The 24,156-nt window shown below is 36.3% G+C and overlaps 2 protein-coding genes across 4 annotated transcripts; both read right to left on the bottom strand.

Moving 5' to 3' along the window:
* Positions 1-1,482: 1,482 nt before the first annotated feature.
* LOC136256206 (muscle, skeletal receptor tyrosine-protein kinase-like) lies at positions 1,483-11,737 on the bottom strand. Of its 2 annotated transcripts, none has more exons than XM_066049147.1 (8): positions 11,308-11,737; positions 11,071-11,192; positions 10,921-11,023; positions 7,440-7,694; positions 6,959-7,375; positions 5,383-5,729; positions 4,890-5,109; positions 1,483-1,858 (listed from the first exon to the last, which is right to left on the bottom strand). In XM_066049147.1, the coding sequence occupies exons 1-6, from the start codon at positions 11,444-11,446 to the stop codon at positions 5,503-5,505; spliced, it is 1,263 nt and encodes a 420-aa protein (XP_065905219.1). In that variant the 5' UTR covers positions 11,447-11,737; the 3' UTR covers positions 1,483-1,858; positions 4,890-5,109; positions 5,383-5,502. The 2 variants fall into 2 exon arrangements, with proteins under 2 accessions (XP_065905219.1, XP_065905220.1); XM_066049148.1 differs by having other exon boundaries at positions 7,440-7,646.
* Positions 11,738-15,107: 3,370 nt separating this feature from the next.
* On the bottom strand, positions 15,108-21,932 carry LOC136256205 (muscle, skeletal receptor tyrosine-protein kinase-like). 2 transcript variants are annotated; one of them, XM_066049145.1, is made up of 8 exons: positions 21,592-21,932; positions 19,164-19,285; positions 19,010-19,112; positions 18,181-18,435; positions 17,713-18,132; positions 16,916-17,279; positions 16,299-16,518; positions 15,108-15,473 (listed from the first exon to the last, which is right to left on the bottom strand). In XM_066049145.1, exons 1-8 carry the CDS (start codon positions 21,752-21,754, stop codon positions 15,312-15,314), a joined length of 1,809 nt encoding a protein of 602 aa, XP_065905217.1. In that variant the 5' UTR covers positions 21,755-21,932; the 3' UTR covers positions 15,108-15,311. The 2 variants fall into 2 exon arrangements, with proteins under 2 accessions (XP_065905217.1, XP_065905218.1); XM_066049146.1 differs by having other exon boundaries at positions 15,109-15,473; positions 19,164-19,281; positions 21,592-21,651.
* Between the last annotated feature and the right edge of the window lie 2,224 nt (positions 21,933-24,156).

Here is a 24,156-nt window from a genome sequence, read left to right as displayed (position 1 = left end):
TTCCTATGGCTTCATATACAAAATCTTGGTTTTCATTGATTTGTGCTTGCTTTTCATTCCCTTTTGCATCAGATGTGTTTGTGGTAATTAAAAATCACCATCTCCAGTTATATAGAAGCACTGACTTTAAGGCTCAGAATGAGAATTCTATGAATTTTGGATCTAGTCTCACAGTTTTAGTTCTACACTTCATAAACTTTGTCATCTGTTACCTAAGTATAGAAGTAACAAAAGTATGGAAGTAATTTTTTTGAAGCATTTTACCAAATGAGCTATTGAACTCTCTAAATTTTTTATGAAAAACAGTTATCTCTTCTTTTGAAGCCATAGTAGTCATTCCTAAAAAATCTGTTTCCATACTTTTAAAGATAATGTTATTACAAACCACTACAAGAATTTTGGGGAGTTTCACAATTAGCTGTAGGAGGAATATTGATTTTAATGCTAAAATTACAGTGTTTTGTAACCACGCCATAATTTGTACCTACATACTTCAGAGGATTTCACTCAGATTTGCACTTAACAGAACTTCAGTGTCTCAACTACAACATGTGTTATTCATCAGGTGGAGAACAGTATCTGTGTTGGTTTTACAGCTTCATATAACACACATAATTTTATTCACGAAAACCATAGGAGGTTTGTCTAAGTGATGGTGATTTTGAGTCGTGGTCATGTTATGCAGATCACATGCCTAGATGGAATTTCATATAAGGGGTGTGTGTGTGTGCTAGCTAACAGATGCTGCAACGAAATGTATGACGCTAAGACATGAAGATTGGTAGGCATATGCATGCCTCCACAAGAAATTTACAAAAAGACAATATTGTGACTGAAGCTATACCACCATTGTGAAAGAGTGTTCTAGCAGTGGCAAGACTAAAACTGTTATACAGAATATACAGTGCAGTATGGTATACATTATGAAGGGGTCTAGGGTGCAACCCCTACGATTTTAGCTATAGCTTAAAATTGATGCCAAAATACTAAAATACAACTATTGATAAGTGATGTTTTCAAAGATTGTTAAATGCGATAATTATGATTATGTTGTAGCCCTTCTATATAAATATACTTAATTTGTAGTGTTATCTATATATATTAGTTGCAAATAAAATATTTCAACCCATGCATTAAATTAGCAGCTAACACGAAAGTACTCACCAAAAAAATTATTTTAATTCTGATCTTTCAAAAGCACTAGCTGCCTGGTAATGAATTGTGTAAAATGACATCAGGATCTTTGTACATGTAGTTGCAAGCGAAGAAGGGGAGGGTCAGTTTCAGCTCACATGCACAGCTAGGGTCTCTTTTTCTTTACATTGGATGTTCTATTAGAGTAGTTTGAGTATCAATAAATTTTACAAGTCTTATTTTTGACCACTTCTCACTGATTGTTAGAAGAGTGATTGAGGACAACAGAAAACTTTAATTAATAATTATAGACAATGATTTTATAAGGATGGATGACTTCCAATTGATTGACAGTAAAGAATTTGTAGCTATCACTACATCAATATGTATTACAAAAAAAGTATTTACATTATGCACGTACAGTTTGCTATATATAGAGTAACCAATCAAAAACAGAAAATATAAGTGTTATGGTACTTACGTATTAACATATCTGCACATCTATTGTAAACATTATATACTTATTTCATTGAATTATTAAAATATATTTACTGAATATCACTTAAATGAGAACTTCCTTATAAGTCACCAGTGGGTAATCAGGTGGATTGTAGGTGACATCTTTCAATGTTAATGATAATAGTTGGATGTTGATGTGTAACTTTGAGAAGTTTGGTCTACTCCTGGAGCTTGCTGACCAACACTGTGTCATTATCTTTATCACCTATATATAAAGCATAAATTAAGTAGTAGTTGTAACACGGGCACTTATAATTTGCCTGAAATATACGCACTCACACTAGGGCCCACGAAGTATAGGCAGATCTGAGGGGGGGCCAAGGGGTGCTGTGCTCCCCCTGACCTTTTTATTGCCCCCCCTGGATTCAGTACTATATTGATACCAGAAACTGGAATCATGCATTCACACTGTGTACAGAAGTATAGAAAGCCAATAGGCAAATAGAAGACAACAGTTATAAAATGTACTTTACAGAGTTATACTGTCTGTACATTGTAAATATAGTGAGGCAAATAAGTTTGAATATTTGTGCTAAGATTGAGATACTCTAATAGAGCAGTCACTGCTCTAATAGAACAGTCACAATTCTAATGTCATAACAATACTAACTACACCTTATTTTTGATTTAGTACACTTTACCATCAAACAGGTTTTATCTCAGATAGGCTAACTAATCTTTATATGCATTGCAAGTATACACTTTATTAGCTAAATGTTATCAAAAATGCTCCCAAATTCAAATCTAGGAGGTCTAATTAAAAAAAAAAAAATTTCTCTAACTACAGTCTTAAAACTGTATGTCTATCATTCATCCAGCTATACTGAATAAAGTTATACAACTGAATATAACTTGTGTACTAGAATTCCTCTTAGTGGTTATTCCACTAAGAGGAATTCTAGTACACAAGTTATATTCAGTTGCATAACTTTACTCAGTAAACACTGTTGTACACTTAAACTCCTTGGCCCCCCCTGACAATGCCTCCTAGATCCGCCTATGTCACAAAGTGGTATATACCATCTTATACAACAGCGTATACTATGTATAGCTGATGATAATCAAGAGTATACATGAATCATAGGCAGCTCCAGGATATTTGGTAACTGGTTTCTGATCAGAAGCATAGACTTTTGGTGAAGTCCCAAAAAGGTAACTGCCTGCTGAGAATAACTGTCCTCCGCATAGATTACCTACACTGCTTCTCTGAATACTGTGACTGCTTTATTAGACTTATTGACTGCTCTGTTAGAGTATCTCAAATTGAACATCTTGTGCCTTTGCGAATCAATGCAAAAAAAACAAATATTTCAACTGCTTGAATACACTTGACCGGTTTCCAAAAACCTCAGAAATCCCCTGGAGCCATCCCTGTGAATGTCAAAGAAGCTAGGGTTTGACTGGCATGGGCTAAATCACACTCGTTAATACCAAGAGTACATAATATAAATAGGGAGGGAGAGTGTCTAAGCCTGTACAAAATCACTGCATATTATTGAATAGACGATGATCTTTGAACAAATTAACACTTCTACTGATGATAGAGATCTGCTGATAGGTGTTGAGTACTGTTGATAGGTGTTGAGTACTGTTGATAGGTGTTGAGTACTGTTGATAGGTGTTGAGTACTGTTGATAGGTGTTGGATAACGTAAAGCTTTTTATATGTGTGGATGCTTTATATTACTCAGTGATTTTGACTGAAGGTGTCCTAGTTAGACACTCTCCCTCCAATTTATATTATGTACTCTTGCTAATAGCTACACACCAAATGGTACTGTGATGATTCGCAATATAATTATTGCAATACCAAAAGTAATTGCAGGATACTGTTAGTATACTGAGTGTTGGGAGTAACGCGTTACATAATATTATTACTTTTGTGGTAACTAAGTAATATAACAAAATACGCTATAAAACAGGTAAGACAACTCAAGTTACTTTACTTACAAATGTAACGCGTTACCTAAGTAATACAGTTACTGTAACAAATCTAATATTACATAATATTATTACTACAAGTAACGAAGTTATTAATCTCGTTAGTAATCCACTGAGTAACGCCTAGCCACAACAAAATAATGAAGCCTACTGAATGAAGCTTATTCACCAGCTTCTTGCTTATATCCAAGATCCGCACATTGTCCAACAACGCAATCATGTCACGTGATAAGGTGGTAGTTTTACACGTGACAGCTTAAGGCTGTGGACACAAAGTAATATAATATGTAATATTATTATAGTTACTTTATTTTATGAGTAATATGTAACTGTAACTAAATAGTTCAGTTGCAAGTAATATGTAACTAGTTACATGTAAAAAGTAACTTGCCCAACACTGAGTATAACATATAAACATTAGAAGTGAGCGATTCCAGAACATTTGATTAGTGCAAGTTTAATTGACAATACTCAGTGTAGTTTTTCTGTCAAATATTAATATTCTAGTTTTTACTTACCTCTTTGACCATTATATGTACACAATAGCATAATACCAAACACAATAAATTCATTTATACTGTATTGATTCTTAGTGTTCTCAATACCGCCATCACTATTAAGAAGAGATAATAGAACAACTAGCTTAATTGTTTGCCTTCAGGCATGCAGCGTAATAACAAAATCATAGAATAGGTACAAGCAGTGATTGAGTAAGATAAACATGAATGGCACTAGAGATTCAGCTGCTTTGTCAATGTTACTGCAAGAGGAAGAAGAGCTATAGATAACTATTTTGAAGTTAGTGTAAATAAAATCTATATGAGAGTACAGTACATTGTGGTACGTATCTACAGAATTTAAAATTATAGTAGCGCCCTCACTGTACTGATGTGCTATAGTCTTGGCTCTAACTGGGCTTATGAATCCCATACCGTATCCATAGCATAAGTATTGTTAGACCTTGAACCCTGGAAATTGTACCTGTTTTCCTGTTTCATGAGTTATGTGTGGGTTTGTCAGACAATAACAGCTCATGAATATCCCACTGTAACATTCAGATGCTTTTTGCAAAATTATTGTTGAGTGTTCCACTATACACGTCTCTGTCATTACAATGGAAGTTGGCTAAAGAAAAGATTTGATTTAGCCAAGGTATATACTGTTCTATTTGAAAGTTTCATTCTCAACCTTTGACTTGCTTTGTATATATATATACCCTTCCTAGTCTGAAGCAGACAAACCCTATTATTTGTGAGTATTCTACTTACATATTATATTTTATACTAGTCTGCATACCTGTTGAGGACAACCAGTAGGTGGCTCCAGTGTCTTGTTAGTAGTGATAAAGGTGATCACTTCTTCATTAGTCAACCCAACATAAGGTTGTTGTCCATATGTGAACACCTCCCACATTACTACACCAAAGGACCACACATCAGTTGCCATGGTGAATTTGCCATACATAATGGACTCAGGAGCCATCCACCGGATGGGTAACACTGCACGTCCATGAACTCTGTACAGGTAAAATTATACTCATAAGCAAGACAACAGTGAGACACTGTTAACAGCATACACATCTACTTATCATTTACTAGTGTTTATTTAGACAAGTGTCTACAACATCAGAAACTATACAATGATATTTATGAGTGTCAATTACTCACTGTTCATGTTCATTAAATTTACACTTTGACTATAAACACATGAATAACATTAATACAGTTCACAGGGTATGTATAGTCTTACAAGTTTCATGAATACACTTTTGAAATGTAGCTAGTATTACCTGTAATAGTCAGTGGAGTTGATATCTCGTGATAGTCCAAAATCTGCAATCTTAATTTCCAGTCCTGTGGCAACTAAACAATTCCTTGTAGCCAAGTCCCTGTGTACCAAACCCTGGTTACTAAGGTACTCCATCCCTTCTGCAATCTGCTCCACTATGTTGTAGGAAACATGTCTCCTTTTCTGACTCATCACAGTCGGGGCCCAAACCAATGGCAGAGCGGAGGTAAGAGTTGAGATCCCCAAGGTCCATGTACTCAAATATCATACAACATGGTTCTGTTATAGTACACACTCCTAGTAGTCCAACTATTCTAGGATGATCCAGTTTGGACATGAATGACACCTCTATAGGAACAATATTAACTTAACAATAGCAGTCAGTGTATGCAGTTACAGTACTAAGTATCACTGCATTGCCTGTACAATATTATTGTATAGTACACCCTCAAAATTTTTATTTGCCAGACACATTTTAACAATAATACAAGAACCAGTGGCATGGCTGATGGCAACCAGTATCACCCATGAACTATGCAATAATGCCAAAGAGTTGAGCTGAACCTTATGTGTGGTGAAGAACAAAATGTCCACTAGCTATATGAAGAGGTGAATTAACAGTTAGCTGGACTGTGGAAAGGGTAAAACTACCATACCGTGAAATCATAAAAGTGTTCCTTCATACAGACAGTAAGGAACATCATGCTTAATAATAAGTATTGGGATATATATTGATTGAGCTCTTCAATGTTAATAATTTTTGTGTGCAGTGGTGTTGGTGACACTGTCAGTAAAATAGTCAATCATTGGCATTATTGTCATTTACCAGCCAGTGTCAATAGCAACGGCCAAATAATTGCAACCTGGACCATACAATCATCCCAGAGAGAGTCTAACAAAGCAGAGTGCTGTATTCAAGGGAGAAATTTTTGTGATTTTGCAAATTGGCAGCTATCTGTAAAAAATTTTCCCACTTGAAATCCAGAACTTGATCAAAATGGCATTTGTTTTAATGAAAATTTTCCCCTTGCATGAAATTTTAAATAGTCAAAGAATTTTAGCCATGAAATTAACCCACTATACAGTATTACAATTTAAGATACATATGTCACATAATATACTACGAACAGGTAGCTATTTGAATTAAATAACAGCACATCTGTAAAAAGTAGGCTATTATCTTAAGATGCAAATTTTATAATGTGCATTTCCATTGAGCACAGTAGGGATATAACACTTCTTATTGTTTTACTGTGATTTAATATCGTGCACTACTCCAGTTTGTTTCAGTACTTTTTATCGATGTTCTATGGTCCCTATACTCTAGTTGAAAATTCCAATTTTTGTGTACTTGTATACAGACCTTACTGTAGGTTTGCACAATATCTTTGAGATAGCTGCTGCATGGAGTCTATATACATACAATTCCTCACATGATTCAAATCATTAGTATACGAGTTGACTTCAAACACAGAAAACTTATGAACATACGGGCATTGATGATTAAAATCAATGTGCAAGCCAACATCAATAGCATTAATATTAGGAATTCATACTATTTATGTATATATACTGACCTTTGAAAAACTCCACCCCAACAATATTATCATCCATAGTAGTGTCTGTTTTCAACTGCTTCACTGCCACAATAGTATAATCTTCTCCTTCAATTATGTTTGTAGCTATCCCCTGGTAGACCCGTCCAAATGCCCCCTCACCTAACTCTCTAACAAATTTGATATTCTCTGAAGGGAATTCTTTCTCATGAGGACCAGAACGTTGTTGTGTTTCCACACGATCAAACAATGGATTAGTAAACTGAAACTGTCTTGCCATTGCTTCAATAGAAATATTTGCAATTCTTTCCTTTACTCTCAGGTGATGATACCACACAGCAAGTAATACTACTAACACTACTATGAGTATCAGTGCAGCACTTGGAATAATTGTGATAACGATTACAAGACCAGGAGATCTAGATGTGCTAGATGTCTCTGTGTTTGTACAAACAAAGATGATAAAACAAGTCAGGCATTCAGGCAGTAATAAAATACTCACCAATTTGTAAAGGATTCAGTGTGGGAGGATTTGTATCATTAAAACAACCTGGTGTACTACCATTAAATAACATGGGGAGAACGTCATGTGGGAATTCTGTAGCACCAACAAATCTCTCTGGTGAGTCTGGTCCACATTGTTTGCCAATATAAAGCACAATTGGTTCATATTCCTTGTCAGTAGCATAAGCATTTATGACAAGCTTAGCTACAGTATGTGTTAAGGCAGTGTAACAAGGGAACAGTATAAATATCCCTAAAGAGACAGCATCACAAATAATTATAACATCTAGATACCTGAGTTTGACACAAAGTGTAGTAACAGGTCTATTTACACAATGACAGGGTTTGGCAAGGGGTGGGGGTGCACTAGGATAGCAGGTATATTATGAAGCAGGGGCCTGGGGAGCTAAAGCTATTTTATATGTTTCAGGACTAAAAGTTTTAATGAAATGCACTTATACAGGGTGTATACTGCTTTCTATATTAATCAAGAGTTGTATAGCTATAGGAACACTCATCAGCAGCTCAACTAGCTGTAGCTGCAATTTACGGACTATGTGCATTTCATTTGCAAAATATTCTCAAAGTGTGCCCATGCATGGGATAGTGCTATATGCAGATGCAAGTTTTTTATACTCATGCAGCAACTATGGAGGATTCTGAATAGTGTTCTATGTGGCGGTATCTGGATATTGTATTTGTGTGTGTGTGTGTGTGTGTGTGTGTGTGTGTGTGTGTGTGTGTGTGTGTGTGTGTGTGTGTGTGTGTGTGTGTGTGTGTGTGTGTGTGTGTGTGTGTGTGTGTGTGTGTGTGTGTGTGTGTGTGTGTGTGTGTGTGTGTGTGTGTGTGTGTGTGTGGGGAGGGGAGGGGGGGCACACATGCCCCCCCTTAGATCCACCACTGAATGGAAATTTTTTTTAAAAATTTCATTTCCCATGGTCCCCTTTACCATGCTCAGTATCATAATAATGCACCAAAATAGTGTGAATCAACACTGTATTAATATTTGTTCTCACTTAATTGTGTCTAGAACATGTATTCAGCTTTTTGTGATGCAAAAAATATTCCATTTATCTATATAGCCTGAAGAAAAGTATATTTAAAATATAATTTTGGCTGCTTTACAATGCATTAATTGGATGGCTGCAGGTTCAAGGCTGCCTAGGTACAGTCATGGATTTTTTCTCCTTTCTCCACCTTTTCAAACACACTTTCGGTAACAACTTTAAACAGGCTGTAGGACCAGGTGTCCTACAGACTTTCAGCACTTGTGCTGTAAAGCCTTAATAAATAAATAAAATGTCAGTAGGATGCAATTGTGAAATGTATAATACTAGAACTTAGCGAACATTGTCATAGAATACAAGCCACGTTATTGGTGGATCTAGGATTGTAAATGAAACTTACTGTTGTAGATAAGGAATACAATGTGACAGTTCTTGTAATAATAGGGCATGTAGAGGTCACTGTGAGCACATAAAATTTGCCTGTTGTTTACAACTTTTATGACACAACGTTGTATGTTAGTATACTATATGCTATGGAGCCCTTATTAAAGTTTTATAATACAACTAACAAAACGCAAATAGCTATCTAGTACTAAAATATCATCTGTTATGTAATGGTGTGTAGTCTGTGGTGACATGCCCTGTTTTTGGAGGAACGGTCAAGGTGTCTGAGGACATGCCTCTAGAAGCTTTGACATTGAATTTTAGTAAATCTAATATAAAACAATCAATCTATAACTGCAAGGGCTTAGTAGTAACTTGACTGCTCTAATAGAGTATCTTGATCATCAATTTCTAAATGCAGTGGAAGGGTTTAAGAGCTATATAATGGATGATTTAATTAAGTGCATGTTACTAAAGTACATAGTTATGGCTATGATAAATTGTCAAGAGAGCAAACATAAACTAGCTATATATAACTAGATTACCACTGAGTATAGCTCCTCAAAGCTATGAGCTCACTATGACATTTATTAAGTAGCACAAATGAGCTGTAAAATTGTTTTAGGTTGTTTACTGTCACAGATAAAAGTTATTGATTGACTGATCACAAGTCATCAAGTATTATAGAGTCCAGACAGCAAACCCACACTTATGAATATAATTGAAATAATTGCTAGAGTAGCTATCAGTGTTTATTCTAGGGAATCAGGAATTTGGGGGATGACCAGGTGAAAGTCCATATAGTAGCTGGCTACACATATTCAAGTTTACAACCTGTGATTGGGTGAAGCCAGATCCTATGATTGGTAGAATACTAGAGTTTCATGCATCAGTGCACATGTAGTGCCATTCTCAAAACAATTGTAAGGACTATTTTAAGATCATTAGATCAAGTTTTCTGAGATTAAACCCGAGGGTATTTTTGCTGGTTGTGCATGCTATTTAAGGGTAAACTGGTTTAGAAACTTTTAAAGATTTTTCAGTTGATCGAGTGTGCTGCTTTGAAAACCGACGACCTTAATTTAAGAAACAACTAGGGTAAATTTAGGCCTACTTTTGAGAGTCATGCATACTTGACCTAGAAAATTACGATATATGTGACTGAATTTTGGAAAACCACCCATATGGGCATGCATGAAATAATTAGAGTTTTCATGTTTAGTGGGTTGCTAATAAGAACAGGACACAGTTTTAAAAATATTTCAATAATTGTAATTTAAGGTATTGAGAATGGCTTACAACCATTAACAAGTAGATTTGCACTATAAATTTTGTTGTTTGATCATTAAATATTTTTAGGTGTCAAATGCACCCATATGGGTGATTTTCCAATATTCGGTCACATATAGAGCATTGAAGTTGTGTATGCAAATTTTAACCTGGACATAATAGACTTCTGAGACTAAATCTGAAAGTATTTTTGACAGTTTTGTGTGCCATATTAAAATCAGTATACAGTGTGGTTATCACTCACAATTTTAGGGGGTGAGTCTGAGATTTTAGGGGGGTTCTCCCCCACCGCTAACAGTCTTAGAATAACACTGTAGAGTATACAACATGATAGCTAATGTGCAGTATTTTTCAAGGGATGTAAATTTTGTGAATTTCACAAATAGGATGTCTTTCATGAAATTTTAATTATGAAAATAGTCTAAAAACATTAAAAATCCAGGCATCCCAATATACTGAGGCAATTCCATTCATGAAAATAAAATTGCAAAAGTGATGGAAAGTGAGCGTTTGAGAGAATTACATACCTTGAAAAATACCTCATAGATGGTAGCTAATACATATGCTGTACAAAAGCTGTAAACTTATTACATGTTCTATAGATTCTCAAACACAGATCGGTACTATTGCATGTAACTGATTATGCTTACAGATTTAGTAATAAGGCTATATGAATTACAAAATTATAGAGGTTCAACTCAGTTGTGACAAGTGTATGGTAACACAGGAATGATCAAGTGTAAAACATAACTGTATGCAGATACAAACATTACATAGTTGCATGACTACATCACTTACGATAGGGACAAGTTGGGAAGGTAAAACTTGTTGGAATAGACATGACAGGATCAGCCAATATATTATGATCTAGTGATGTCCATGTGAACTTCACTGCAATATTCTACCATATACACATAGTTGGTTACGTATAGCTGCATATAACACTACCTCAACATAGATCAAGACAGTTACTGGAACGATAGGAATTGCTGATGGTATGTGAACAAGATTGTCCTTTGGATTATCAAACAAACTGACAAGTTCTCCATTGCTCACTATATCAATTCTTCCTGTCACCGGCAACAAATCATGAATTTTTACTTAGTTAGTTACTAATAAATAGTTAACTAGCTATAGCTACTAATAACTAGCTAGCTACAGGTAATAATTAGCAAGTAGCAATACCTGATCCAAGTTGAAAAGACTGTACCAAGTCGTTGCTAGTAGCGTATATAAACAATGGCGCATTCTCTTCAGTCTCTTGAGTGTAACTGCTTCCACACAGCAACAGTGAAATACACAATAATAGCTTACTGCTTCGCATTATTCGTCCGCTAACTATACTACACCCACTGATTAGACATGAATTAAGTATAAACTAGCTATATTTCAGACGTTTTCCAGACATCAGTAATCAGTTCGCGTGAACCCATCTATAGCTGTCGTGGAATTTATGCTTTTAAGCCTCCACACATCCGCGCTATTATACTCACGGATTCTTGTTCCGCAAAATGCTGACCAATATATTGTAGCATTATATGATTAACATTATTGGAATGCTAAAATCCTTCCAGTCCAACCCCTAGCTCCAAAAAATAGTTTTACCTGCCTTTCCTCAGCTACTATCAACACTGTAAAAAATGGGTGGGGACTATTCTACGGAACGGAACGGAACGGAACGGAACGGAATGATGGACTAGCTAAACTGCGGAACGGAATGCTTTCTCAGATTGAAGCTTGCAGCTTACCATTGCTGTACAAGTTATCAGTGGCACTTCCAGCAGGTAATCAAACGTTACCCCAAGAAAGATAAAACGAATTTAAGGATCGATTGTGGGTTCTTGTTGGTTGTCATTAGTAACGAAGTACTAATTGTGGGAATAGCTGACTCAGTGTGTTCATCTTCGGATATATCAAGTAGGGAACTAATGCATGACTTGTTTTTACTAGTATGTGAGTTATTTTTACTTACTTGACTTTAGAATGTACAGTCTGAGGCCCAGCCTTTCTAATCGGCATAAATCAGTATGTGTATAGCTACACTACAAAGGAAACAAGTATGGTGACAAGCTGAATCAACTCAGTCTAAGCAGAATCTAAAGGAATTTTGTGCAGTGTGTGAGGAGCAAACATTCAGATACCTCAAGGAGGCTATATTGTGTGAACATCAATGATTCATTAACAGAGTAGTGGACTATTGTCAGATATCTCAGCCTGAGTACTGAGTTGAATTCTGGATGGGGTCTATTTTACAGAATGGAATGCTTTCTGAATCAACTTGCAGCTTGGCTAGCTGCTATCATTGCTGAAATTGCATTTTATCAGTGGAACCTCCAGGAAAATGGAATAGGATAATTATAAAACATTAATTGATTGTTTAGGTAATCATGACTTTATTCAGTCTAATAAACAGATTATATGGTTGATTGAGTGAGGTATCACTTTCAGAATGTTCAGACGACCAGTGATGAGAAGCATAGATTCATCGAATTTTTGTTGTGGTTGGAGACATTAAATATCCAAAAGCAAACTGACTGTATAATATTAATTCACTTTCTTTATATTTTCTCAATTTTGAGCCTGTATACAAATAATTGAATTTTCCTTGTCAATAGAAATCCTAGAATAAGATGGGAGAGAAACTTATCTTTGTTTACCTATACTGTACAACTAAGAGTTCGTAATACTGATTTGTATGGGAGAGAGTGTCTAACTCTCAGTATGGCCTGTACAAACACCCTGCGTAAAGTTCACCTTTCATCAAATCAACACCTTTACTGGGGGATAGAAAACTGTTGATTAGTGTTGCTGAAGAAGGTAAAGCCTTTGTTCTGAAATAAGGCCGAGGTGTTACTTTAAGCAGGGTGTTTGGAGAATGCGTTCAAGTTAGACACTCCACCTTATTATGAACTCTTGGTACAACTTCAAAGGAAAATGAAGAAAACATACAGATGAATCAATAAAATCACTACAGTAGGGTGAATTACAGACTAGTGAGATCTTGGTTAATTAATGACAGTGGTTGGAGATTAAGTGTGGTAGCTTCTTGTTCTTGAATATGTTGCAAAGTGGAAGTACAAATCAAAATGGGATATCAATTTCATTATGAAAAATACATAAATAATCTAGCATTACTATTTCATTTGTCCTCCACTTAAACATGCTACAACAGTACTAGTGTCAATACATTGGCAGTGAGTCTACCTTGAAATCTCAACTCTAGAGTAGATCCAACACAGGACAGCCCGCACTGTAACAAATACATGTGATCCCATTGTAATTTCATGGACCAGCTGGACTGGGAATCACTTGAAAATAGACAAACAAATTTAACCTGTTTTGTTTGAAGTGAAGCATGTGAAATGTTACACTTAAGAAATCCTAGGATTCTTAGGTGGTATGTAATTAATGTGAGTGTTCCATTTCAGGTCTGACTAGATACATTGAAATTACACACACATCCTGGTCCAAATCACATTTGCCTGGTGGCTACAGGCATGGTTTCACATGCGGCTTATAATAGAGATTTGGCTGATCTTGGAGTTTTGGCATTTAGCCTGATTCAAGGCTAGCAGTCAGACACATCCTTGAATTGTGCAACAGATAAAATCAGCTCACTATTGAATACGGCATTAGTCCACTGCACCAGCTGTTAATATATAAATAACTCCATGCATACACTTCAGTGATGTTTGCAGAATATACCCTCCTTGCGGTCTGCCAAAATATTTGCTCCTCACACACTGCACAAAATTCTTCAAGTTTTAATTCAGCTGGCTCTTTCCTGTTACCAGTATCTTCCTGCTTGCTTTATTTATACACTGACTTATGACTTGAAAGACCGGCCCAGACTGTTTTCTAAAGTCTAAATAAGAAAAACAGCTCACATAAAGTTCCCTTCCGTATGGATGAACATCACTGATACAGCTCATCCCACAATAATACTTCGTTACTAATGACAACCAACAAAAACCCACAATCGATCCGTTAATTCTTTTTATCTTATGTTTAATCACCCACTGGAGATGCCACTGCTAACTTATAAGGGAAGTTTCAGCAATGGTAAGTTGCAAGCTTCAATTTTAGAAATCGTTCCGTTCCGTGGTTTAGTCCATCATTCCGTTCCGTTCCGTTCCGTTCCGTTCCGTAGAATAGTCCCCACCTAAAAAATGAAGTGTGCTTTGTACACAAAAGTGTGCTCTGTGACACCCAAAATAGCACACTTTGGCCAGTGTCACAGGGCACACTTTTTGTGTGCAAATTTAAAGCACACTTCATTTTTTACAGTGAAGTAATAGTTATAAAGCTGTATCTAAATACTAATGCTGCAGATGTAGATAGCTACACTACTCTGAAGTATGAAGTGGCATTCTCCTGCATGCCAGCAGTCTTGGCACATTAATATATATGATGTAACTTCCTTCCATATACGCTATACAGATGTATCTAGCTAAGTATAGATGCAATTAGCTAGCAATATACACACTGTAGCTTCCATACCAGTGAGCAAGTTAGCTTTAAATATAACTATACACCTAGCCTGTAGCATCTACTTGTTTAGCTATCTTAAACATACTGAGGCAATGTATATAAAGAATAATGGGGGGAGCTAAGCTCTTCTGAGAACCAATGAAAGGTGATCAACTTATATTGCAGTAAGCTACACTTAATGGCTGTTAAATGAACAGTAAACTTCTCTAATAAAACATCCAAAAGGAATTCAATGTCACTTGATTTTATGTACGTATATCTGTATGTTATATTCATTGATCAACTCCTTCACAATGTATAGAATTCATTCATAATCACTAGAAAATGCTCTCAATGTTTCTGCATGCCACAAGCTATTCTTCTATATTCCGTCATGCTTTCCACTATTGAATTACTATGGAATAGTGTACTTTAAAACATAACTGGTCAGTCAGCCATCACTTAATTGTTTTTAAATTATTTAATATCACTCGATATCTTTTTCCTTCTATCAATGCAAATCTTTGTGTTGATAGAGTCTTCATGGTAAGAAACAAACAAATAAATAAATGAAATTAGAGTCAAAGTAGTACTGTTATTATAAAAATGTAAAAGTCAAAGTTTACACTTAAGCAATCACCAATTGTTAAAGTAGTCAATCATTTGCAAAACCATCAGTTAAACTTATTAATGTTATAACACAATGTTGAAGCTGTCAGTCATATAAGAACATCATCATAAGTGACCAGTGGGTAATCAGGTGGATTGTAGATGACATCTTTCAATGTTAATGATAATTGTTGGATGTTTATGTGTAACTTTGAGAAGCTTGGTCTACTCCTGGGGCTTGCTGACCAACACTGTGTCATTATCTTTATCACCTACAAAATACCACACACAACTATTCAATAAACCATAACTTTTTGTCTCTACAGGAGCTCAAAGATAAAAATTACTTTACTATATTGCTATAGTTGGTTGCTTGTGAATAACTATCCTAAAGCTTGACAAGAATTACCCAGTGGTGTCTAAAAGCACAGAAACTTGATGCTTCCTTGTAAGGCTTGAATCAAATATGCTCAAAATTTTGCCCAAAATGCTTTCAGGAATTTTCCTAACTTTCATCCTATTATGCTCTTCAGTGTTCTCATTATGCTTGCATGATATTCTTTGGTTAACATTTCTTACGATAAACTTTGAACTTTAAAATCAGTGAATGCTATGTTTTTTACTATAAAGTGACTGTTCTATTAGAGAATCTAACGAGCTACATACAATGCATTTCAGTGTTCTATAGCAGCTTGCATTTTCAACTGACTGCTCTATTAGGGAGTATTACACCTAGTATAATGCTGGCATAACACTCTAAACTATTATACTTTTAATATGCTGGAATATTTGATGTATAGGTATAGCTACTCATTGTTTATAGCTATACAGCACATAGTGAACAACATTATTTTCATTGAAACAGAAACGATTATATAGCATTCTAACAGAACAGTCATTGGTTATTTTGTATTACCAAAGTGTTTTAGGTGATATCTCTGTTGTATGAGAAATTAGCCCAGGTGTCAGTTGACCTAACTAGTATGATCACTATATAAATATATCCCTCCCATACGACTTACTGCCATGGTGTATTACAACTACTAAATTATCATATGTACATACATACATACTCCATTGTTTGTTTATGTATCTACCTGTTGAGGACAACCAGTAGGTGGCTCCAGTGTCTTGTTAGTAGTGATAAAGGTGATCACTTCTTCATTAGTCAACCCAACATAAGGTTGTTGTCCATATGTGAACACCTCCCACATTACTACACCAAATGACCACACATCAGTTGCCATGGTGAACTTTCCATACATGATGGACTCAGGAGCCATCCACCGGATGGGTAACACTGCATGTCCATGTACCCTATAGCGATTCATATCATATATATATATATAATATATATTGGACCAGTATATATGCATAATTGTATAAGTTCATAGTGAGACTATACAGTAGCTACCTGAACATGTACTGTACTGATAGATGCTTAGTGGTAAAACAATGTGTTTATGAATAACATCAGAAATAGTCATATCAAATTTTTAAAGTAAATGACCAAAGAGAGCCGCATTACCATTTTCTTGTGTTTACTTAACCAGTGCCTACAACCTCAGATTTCATGAACTACAGGTAATTAAGAGTGTCAAGTTTCACCGTGTCTACTGATCACCTATAAACACATGAATATCATTCAGTATACTACACAGGGTATACAAATTGCATAAATACAGTTTCAAAAGTGTAGCTACTATAGTATTACCTGTAGTAGTCAGTGGAGTTGATATCTCGTGATAGTCCAAAATCTGCTATCTTAATTTCCAGTCCTGTAGCAACTAAACAATTCCTTGTAGCCAAGTCCCTGTGTACCAAACCCTGGTTACTAAGGTACTCCATCCCTTCTGCAATCTGCTCCACTATGTGTAACAAGTCACTCAGTTGTAGGAAACATGTCTCCTTTTCTGACTCATCACAGTCGGGGCCCAAACCAATGGCAGAGCGAAGGTAAGAGTTGAGATCCCCAAGGTCCATGTACTCAAATATCATACAATATGGTTCTGTTATAGTACACACTCCTAATAGTCCAACTATTCTAGGATGATCCAGTTTGGACATGAATGTCACCTCTATATCAGAGTAATATAAAAGTGTCACATCAATATATAAAACTATTATATATATGTGTGTGTGTGTGTATACATGTACACATAATATGGCTTAGCACATAAGTTTCAATGTGTGTGACATGGAATGATGGATTCTTGTTTGAGACACATGACTATTTACAGGCTAGTTTTCTCAATTACGACTTCAAACATTGATCTTGTAGACTTGTGATGAGGGTTAATAGATCTCTCCTAACCTGTCAGTGATTAATGGAGTCAATTCAGCTACTCTCAAGTTACAGTACAGTAAAAATATTAGAAACAAAAATGCAAAACTTTGGTTGAAATGCAAGCACATGTATATGCATGTGCTGATACAAAAAGACTCAGCGTTCACGAAAATTTACAATGCTATAATAAGATGTCCCATTTTATAATGGATTACTCACAGTACCTTTGAAAAATTCTCCAAGTTTATTATTATCTGCAGTAGTATCTGTCTTTAACTGCTTCACTGCCACAATAGTATAATTTTCTCCTTCAATTATATTTGTTGCCATCCCCTGGTAGACCCGTCCAAATGCTCCCTCACCTAACTCTCTAACAAATTTGATCTTCTCTGAGGGGAATTCCTTTTCATGAGGACCAGAACGTTGTTGTGCTTCCACGCGATCAAACAATGGATTAGTAAACTGAAACTGTCTTGCCATTGCTTCAATAGAAATATTTGCAATTCTTTCCTTTACTTTCAGATGATGATACCACACAATAAGTAATACTACTAACAATACTATGAGCATTAGTGCAACACTTGGAATAATTGTGACAGCAACTACTATACCAGCTGCAGGAGCACTAGATGTGCTAGATCTCTCTACAAGTAATAATGATGACAAGAATTCAAGCAGTAATGAATACTTACCTGTTGATGGAGGATTCAATGTGGGAGGATTTGTATCAACAAAACAACCTGGTTCAGTATCATTAAACAATGTGGGGAGTATATCATGTGGAAATTCTGTGGCACCAACAAATCTCTCTGGTGAATCTGGTCCACATTTTTTACCAATGAAAATCACAATTTGTTCATATTCCTTGTCAGCAGTATAAGCATTTATAACAAATTTGACTTCAGTTTGTCCAAGGAAAGTGTAGCATGGATAAAGTATGAATATCCCTAAAGTGCCAGGATTATAATAAGTAATAGACAAGTCTTTTAAAGCTGAAGAGCTATAATTGTACAAAAGAAGTGATTTTGGCTCCTTGGAACTTATTGTCAAGCAAATGCAAAAACTTGTATTAATACATTGTAACAGTACGTAGTTCACCACTTAAGCATAGCATTTGATTCATAAACCATAACCTAACACATTCCAATGATAGTGTCTAAGGCCACTGAATGATTTTTTAATGCATGAATAATTGTTAGGATTAGACCCCTTCAGGAATCCTGCTGGTCACTACATATGCATCTCTGTACATATAAAACTATTTAAGTTTACTGATTTATATATAGTGTAAGCATAACTACAACGATATTTATTATTTTAGCTTTTGACTGTATGGCATTGTGTGATCAAAGATCTTGTGTTGTGATACCAAATTTTCAGATATCTCAACTGACAGCTACTGTATAGTAGCTCATTGCTGGGTCTGAAGATATTCTATGTAGGTAATAAGGTAGATAACAGAAAGGAGATGGTATTCATGAGTTATTCACATATGTAGCTGTAGCTGTCAATATCACTTACGATAGGGACAAGTTGGGAACATAAAACTTGTTGGGATAGACATGACAGGATCAGCCAATATATTATGATCTAATGATGTCCATGTGACATTCATGGTGATGTTCTGTCAGGTTAACACACAAGATTAGGAGTATACTTTATTATGCATACATACCTCAGTGTAGGTAAGTAGAGTTACTGGAAAGATGGGAATCGATGAAGGTACGTAAACAGGATACTCTTTAGGATTTATGAAAAGGCCAACAAGCTCTCCATTGCTCACAAAATCAATTCTACCTATCATCACAATATGTGTAAATCTCAGTAAGCAAACATGATAATGACATGCACATACATGCACAAAGCAAAGCCTACAACGGCCGTGCAAAGCACAGCTATTGCCACCCAGTGAACCAGCACTGGGATGCCTGTGCATCACTCAGGAACTTGAGCCTTGTGCAGGCAAAGGCAGGGTTAGGTACCTGCTGGAGGACTATCCAGGTATCACAGAGTGGTTGCGGAACCTGAAGTTTCACAACAATCCCAACGCTGCTAAATGAGACAACAACGGTTGGGCATTTGCTTCCCCAACAACATACGTAGCTAGCCAATCAATGAATGCAACATTAGCACTGGCCTGTTAATCAAAAGATTCCAGGTTCGATGTCCAGTTATGCCAATTTGGCATTGTTGCTGCTTCCTTGACCAAGAAACTTTCCTCACATTGCTTCACACACACACACACTGCACACACACACACACACTGCACACACACACACACACTGCACACACACACACACACTGCACACACACGCACTGCACGCACGCACGCATGCACACACACTGAACATACACACACACACACTGAACATACACACACGCACACACTGCATGCATGCACGCCCACACACACACACTGCATGCATGCACGCCCACACACACTGTATGCCTGCCCCCATACACACATTCTTGCTCTCTGTTGCTGTCATTGAATGGATAAGCAAACCTTAAATATGGCAACTAGAATGACTGCAGCCTCCAGATCAATAAGTAATTATAAGATGGCTTAAGTCACCAATTATAAGTCTACTACTGATACAAGACATTTTATAGGAATGGTTAATCAACGCTTAAGCATTTGCCAAGGTGAAATCTGAACTAATAGCACACACATGTAGTTTTGGATTTTTGGTACTGATTGTATGACCCACAGGTAGATACAAAAATTTTCACTTGGTGCCATAATACTACAATAATAATAGCAAGAATGGCAGCCAATAGCAGTTGACTTGTTTCAGCTCAACATACTTTTTACCTTTCAAGGTATCCAGAAGTAATAAAGCTCAACTCTACCACTTCAAAGACAGTGATCTCTAGCCTGAAGGCAGTGTTCTATTGCCATGGTGTTCCCTCAGTGCTAATAAGTGACAATGGGCCACATTTTGATTCCAATGCATGAGTTTGCCAACAGTTATGCTCTCTAACATATCACAAGCAGCCCTCATTATCCGCAAAGCAATGGTCTGGCAGAGAGGAGAGTGAAGTTACTAAAATATACCACTGATCTATATGATTATGGCATTACGTAGCTACCAATCCATACCACTGCCTTTGTGCAATTACAATCCTGCAGAGCTGTTAATGGGAAGAAAAGTCAAGGCTGGCATACCCCAGACAGACAGCCGGCCAGCCAATAGACTCCACAAGGCACTTTATACCTGACTTTCAACAGAAGGACAATGATTTCAAAGATAAACAGAAAAGGAACTACAACCATCAACACTGTGTGAGACCAGCCGATACATTACCCTGCAATTAATCAGTATAGGTGAGAACTGGTAGCAACCAAACAGCAGGAAGCTTGCCGGTGGTAAAGAGAATTTTACTATCTTTTTCTTTCCTCCTGCATGGCAGCATATGTGGGTGCATAACAAGAAAACACACAAAGTTTCATGACACAATTTCTGTGTAATACTTTGAATGTCACCAGCACCAATCTAGAATTCCACCACCTCTCCAAGCTGTGATCTCTGAACTAGATAGCACCAAAGCCACTCCTCACCTCATTGTTGTCTAGATTTAAACAGGCCTGCCAGAGAAGAGTACAAACTTTCTGTTAGCTACCTTGTGACAGTGTGACACCTTCACTAAATTGCTTAGTAGCCACATCAATCTTGTATCTACCTAGTTCATTGACTACTTGATTATTTTTCTTTCATCTATACTGTACAGCCACATCATCACAATGTCTGCAGTAGTAATTGGACCATCAATACTGATCTAGTAAGCCGGGTCTAACATTCCCATAAATCAAAGCCAGGTTCCAGAGTGTACAAGTGTTTGAACCCTGTGCAAATCTTTAGCAGGAGCTTGATAGCTATACATAAAGTGACGCCATCAAGTGACATCCTGCCGGGATTCCACACCGGCACAAACTCCTTCTGATGCGGCAGTACGTAGCACTGGTTCACCAGTTCACACGGAGTTGATGACATACGTAGCTAATACTTAAAAGCACTGAACACCGCACACATACACAACACTAGCTGTAGTTGCTAATATAGCTAGCTATATATACAGCTCAGTGTTAGGAGTTTCATTACCTGACCCAAGCTGAAATGATTGTACTAGGTCATTGCTAGTAGTGTATATAAACACTGGAGCTTTCTCTTTTGTCTCTTGGGTGTGACTTTGTCCACACAGTAGTAGGCCTAACACGATCAACAAAAAGTATGACAGTGGTCTAGTCCCTGCACGTAACATCATGTGACCGCGAGTGTGACGGGTTAAATTCTCAGTAGACTTCTCACTATTTTACTGAGTCATCTCTCAGAGGAGTTATCTCTAGCTATCAATATGTGGTCTGTGCCTAGTCTTATAGCTGGAGATATTATATCTAGCTACCTACGTTATCAACTTTGACAAAATTTGGCGCCCCCTAAATTTTAATTTGGCGCCCTCAAAATTTTCACGACGTAGTTCTACAAAAATTTCGCGGTGTTTGACTTACTGTTAACTTAAGTACAGTGTATAAAAGTAATGAGATGGTAACTTTTATGATGATGTAGTACATAAGTGGTTGCTGCGTATTAAAGCGTGAATTAATAGTTGTGTTTTGGCTTACAATTTCTTCAGCTTATGCCAATGAAACTTGATTACCAGTTTATCGCTCAGATTTTTGAAAATTTGATGCGGGCGGGCAGTTATTATTCATTATTCATTATGTTTCCAAAAGCACAACACACATCTAAACATGAAGATTTCTGCCAAAAAACAGTGAGATCTACACTGATTACTCTTGCATTAAATAGCTAAAGTACGTTACTAATCTATAACAAGTGATTTTCCATTAGGGTATAGCTGATTGCTCTATTAGAGTAAAAGTGACTGTTCTATTAGAGTATTTCGATCTGAAATACCAATAATGAAATTCCATGCGGGTGTATCAAAAGTAGCTATGCGGCCGATGACGCGAAACTGCTAATCAAGTTTCATTGGCCTTACATGTATAGCTAGCTACAGTATCCTCAGTATGTACTTCAACTTTGCAAGATGGCATGTCACAGCTGGGTTACATCTACTAGTCCAATTATGGCTAATAAAATACAGTGTAACTTCTCTATTATGGACATTTTGGGACCCAGAATGTTTGACCATTTTTTGCTGCTGTAATATCAGAGGATTTCCTCTGTCAGAGGTAAAAAATGTATTAACCAGACCTGTTGGGACCAAAATTTTTGTCCTTATGGAGGTTTTTTCTTAATTCGGGGAGTTTGTAAAGAGAGGTTCTACTGTACACACTATAGGATAGGATCAAATATCTTTCTTCTCTTAAGACTTCTTCATGGTAAATAGATCACATGTCACTCAACAAGATAGACTGCCCTTCTCTGGATTAATCGTATTAATATTATTGCTACTGTGAGGAGACTGCCAAAGGGTGCATACCCTGGACTTGAGAATGGTATGCATCAATTTTAAACTTTTAACAGAAAAAACACATTGTGGGATGAAGAATGAGTAATCTACAGTCTACCAAAAGACTTACAGTGATTCCCATAAGCTGGATTTCAGTGTTTGCCAACTGTTCTAGCTATATAGACAGTTCTCCAGTCACATGTCAATGGAGTTCTCCAGTCACATGTCAGTGGGATGAGGAATGAAGCTAATAATAAGCAATTGCCTGCAAATAAGAGGCATAGCAGGGACATATTTAAGGGGTTCCTGAAATGGCACCCTCTGAAATTTAACTTGTACATTGCAGCAATAATACTACGCCAAATAATTTGGTACTGCAGCACAAATGCATTAAATAAATGGGAGCAGGTAGGGCAGTATAATTACAGTCTAATAGAAGACTTACAGTGATTCTTCAAAAAGCGGAATAAGGGTGTATAACTATCATATTGAAACACCTTTATAAAAGATTGAGATACGTACTTTAATAGACCAGTCATACTACTCTAATAGAACATTCATAGCAGGATATAGATGTAAGACTTGAAAATGAAAGAATGATTTAGCACCTATATCTTAAAATGTTTTTATTTCAGGAGATGTATTTGGATCACTACAATACCTGATTAGCTACTAATCATTGTTGGAATTGGCATTTAGGATTTAAAGGAAACCAAATTTAACACTGACAGAAAATAAATACTATACACGAAATCATAAATCCATGCAGTGGGGCTAGTTCACCCAAAAAACTAGACTTTTGGTTAGTTGTGAATGGTAATTTGGCTAGTTGAAAAAGTCACACTAAAATAGCAACCTTTGTAGCTTAGTATAAAATCAAAGCTACTGTACATATCCACGTTGTGTATCTTTACTCTTTTTACAGTCTGCTATATACAGGGATTTGACTAAAAGAATCTTAAGATTCAATCTTGAGATGCGGTCCACTATTTGATTTTAAAATCAGTGCATTACAAACCAATGGTTTAATTTTTTCATCCACTATTACACTGTACCTAGCTAAACAATATATTAATATTAATTTTTATTTTGCCCCTTCAGCTTACTATTTATACTTTCAGATCTCTCAAATCACTTTCAGAATCAATCTTGTATGTTTCAACAATTTCTTTGGGGATTATCTCCCCATGATTGCAGACACTCCAAGTAGTTGTCTTTCCTTGCACTGGCACTTTGCAATTGCCAGCAAA

Source organism: Dysidea avara, chromosome 5 (assembly GCF_963678975.1).
Source record: "Dysidea avara chromosome 5, odDysAvar1.4, whole genome shotgun sequence".
NCBI lineage: Eukaryota > Metazoa > Porifera > Demospongiae > Dictyoceratida > Dysideidae > Dysidea > Dysidea avara.
This window is presented reverse-complemented; position numbering and strand designations above follow the sequence as displayed.

Bases quoted from the DNA above. Each gene is read 5' to 3' on its own strand.
- LOC136256206 (XM_066049147.1), bottom strand. From the start codon at position 11,446: ATGCGAAGCAGTAAGCTATTATTGTGTATTTCACTGTTGCTGTGTGGA. The intron at 7,376-7,439 runs GTGAGTATTTTA...GTACAAACACAG, and splicing joins ACTGAATCCTTTACAAATTG to AGACATCTAGCACATCTAGA. The intron at 5,730-6,958 runs GTCAGTATATAT...TTGTTCCTATAG, and splicing joins TGGGGTGGAGTTTTTCAAAG to AGGTGTCATTCATGTCCAAA.
- LOC136256205 (XM_066049145.1), bottom strand. From the start codon at position 21,754: ATGATGTTACGTGCAGGGACTAGACCACTGTCATACTTTTTGTTGATC. The intron at 19,113-19,163 runs GTATGTATGCAT...TTAACCTGACAG, and splicing joins CTCTACTTACCTACACTGAG to AACATCACCATGAATGTCAC. The intron at 15,474-16,298 runs GTAGATACATAA...GGTATTTTGTAG, and splicing joins CTACTGGTTGTCCTCAACAG to GTGATAAAGATAATGACACA.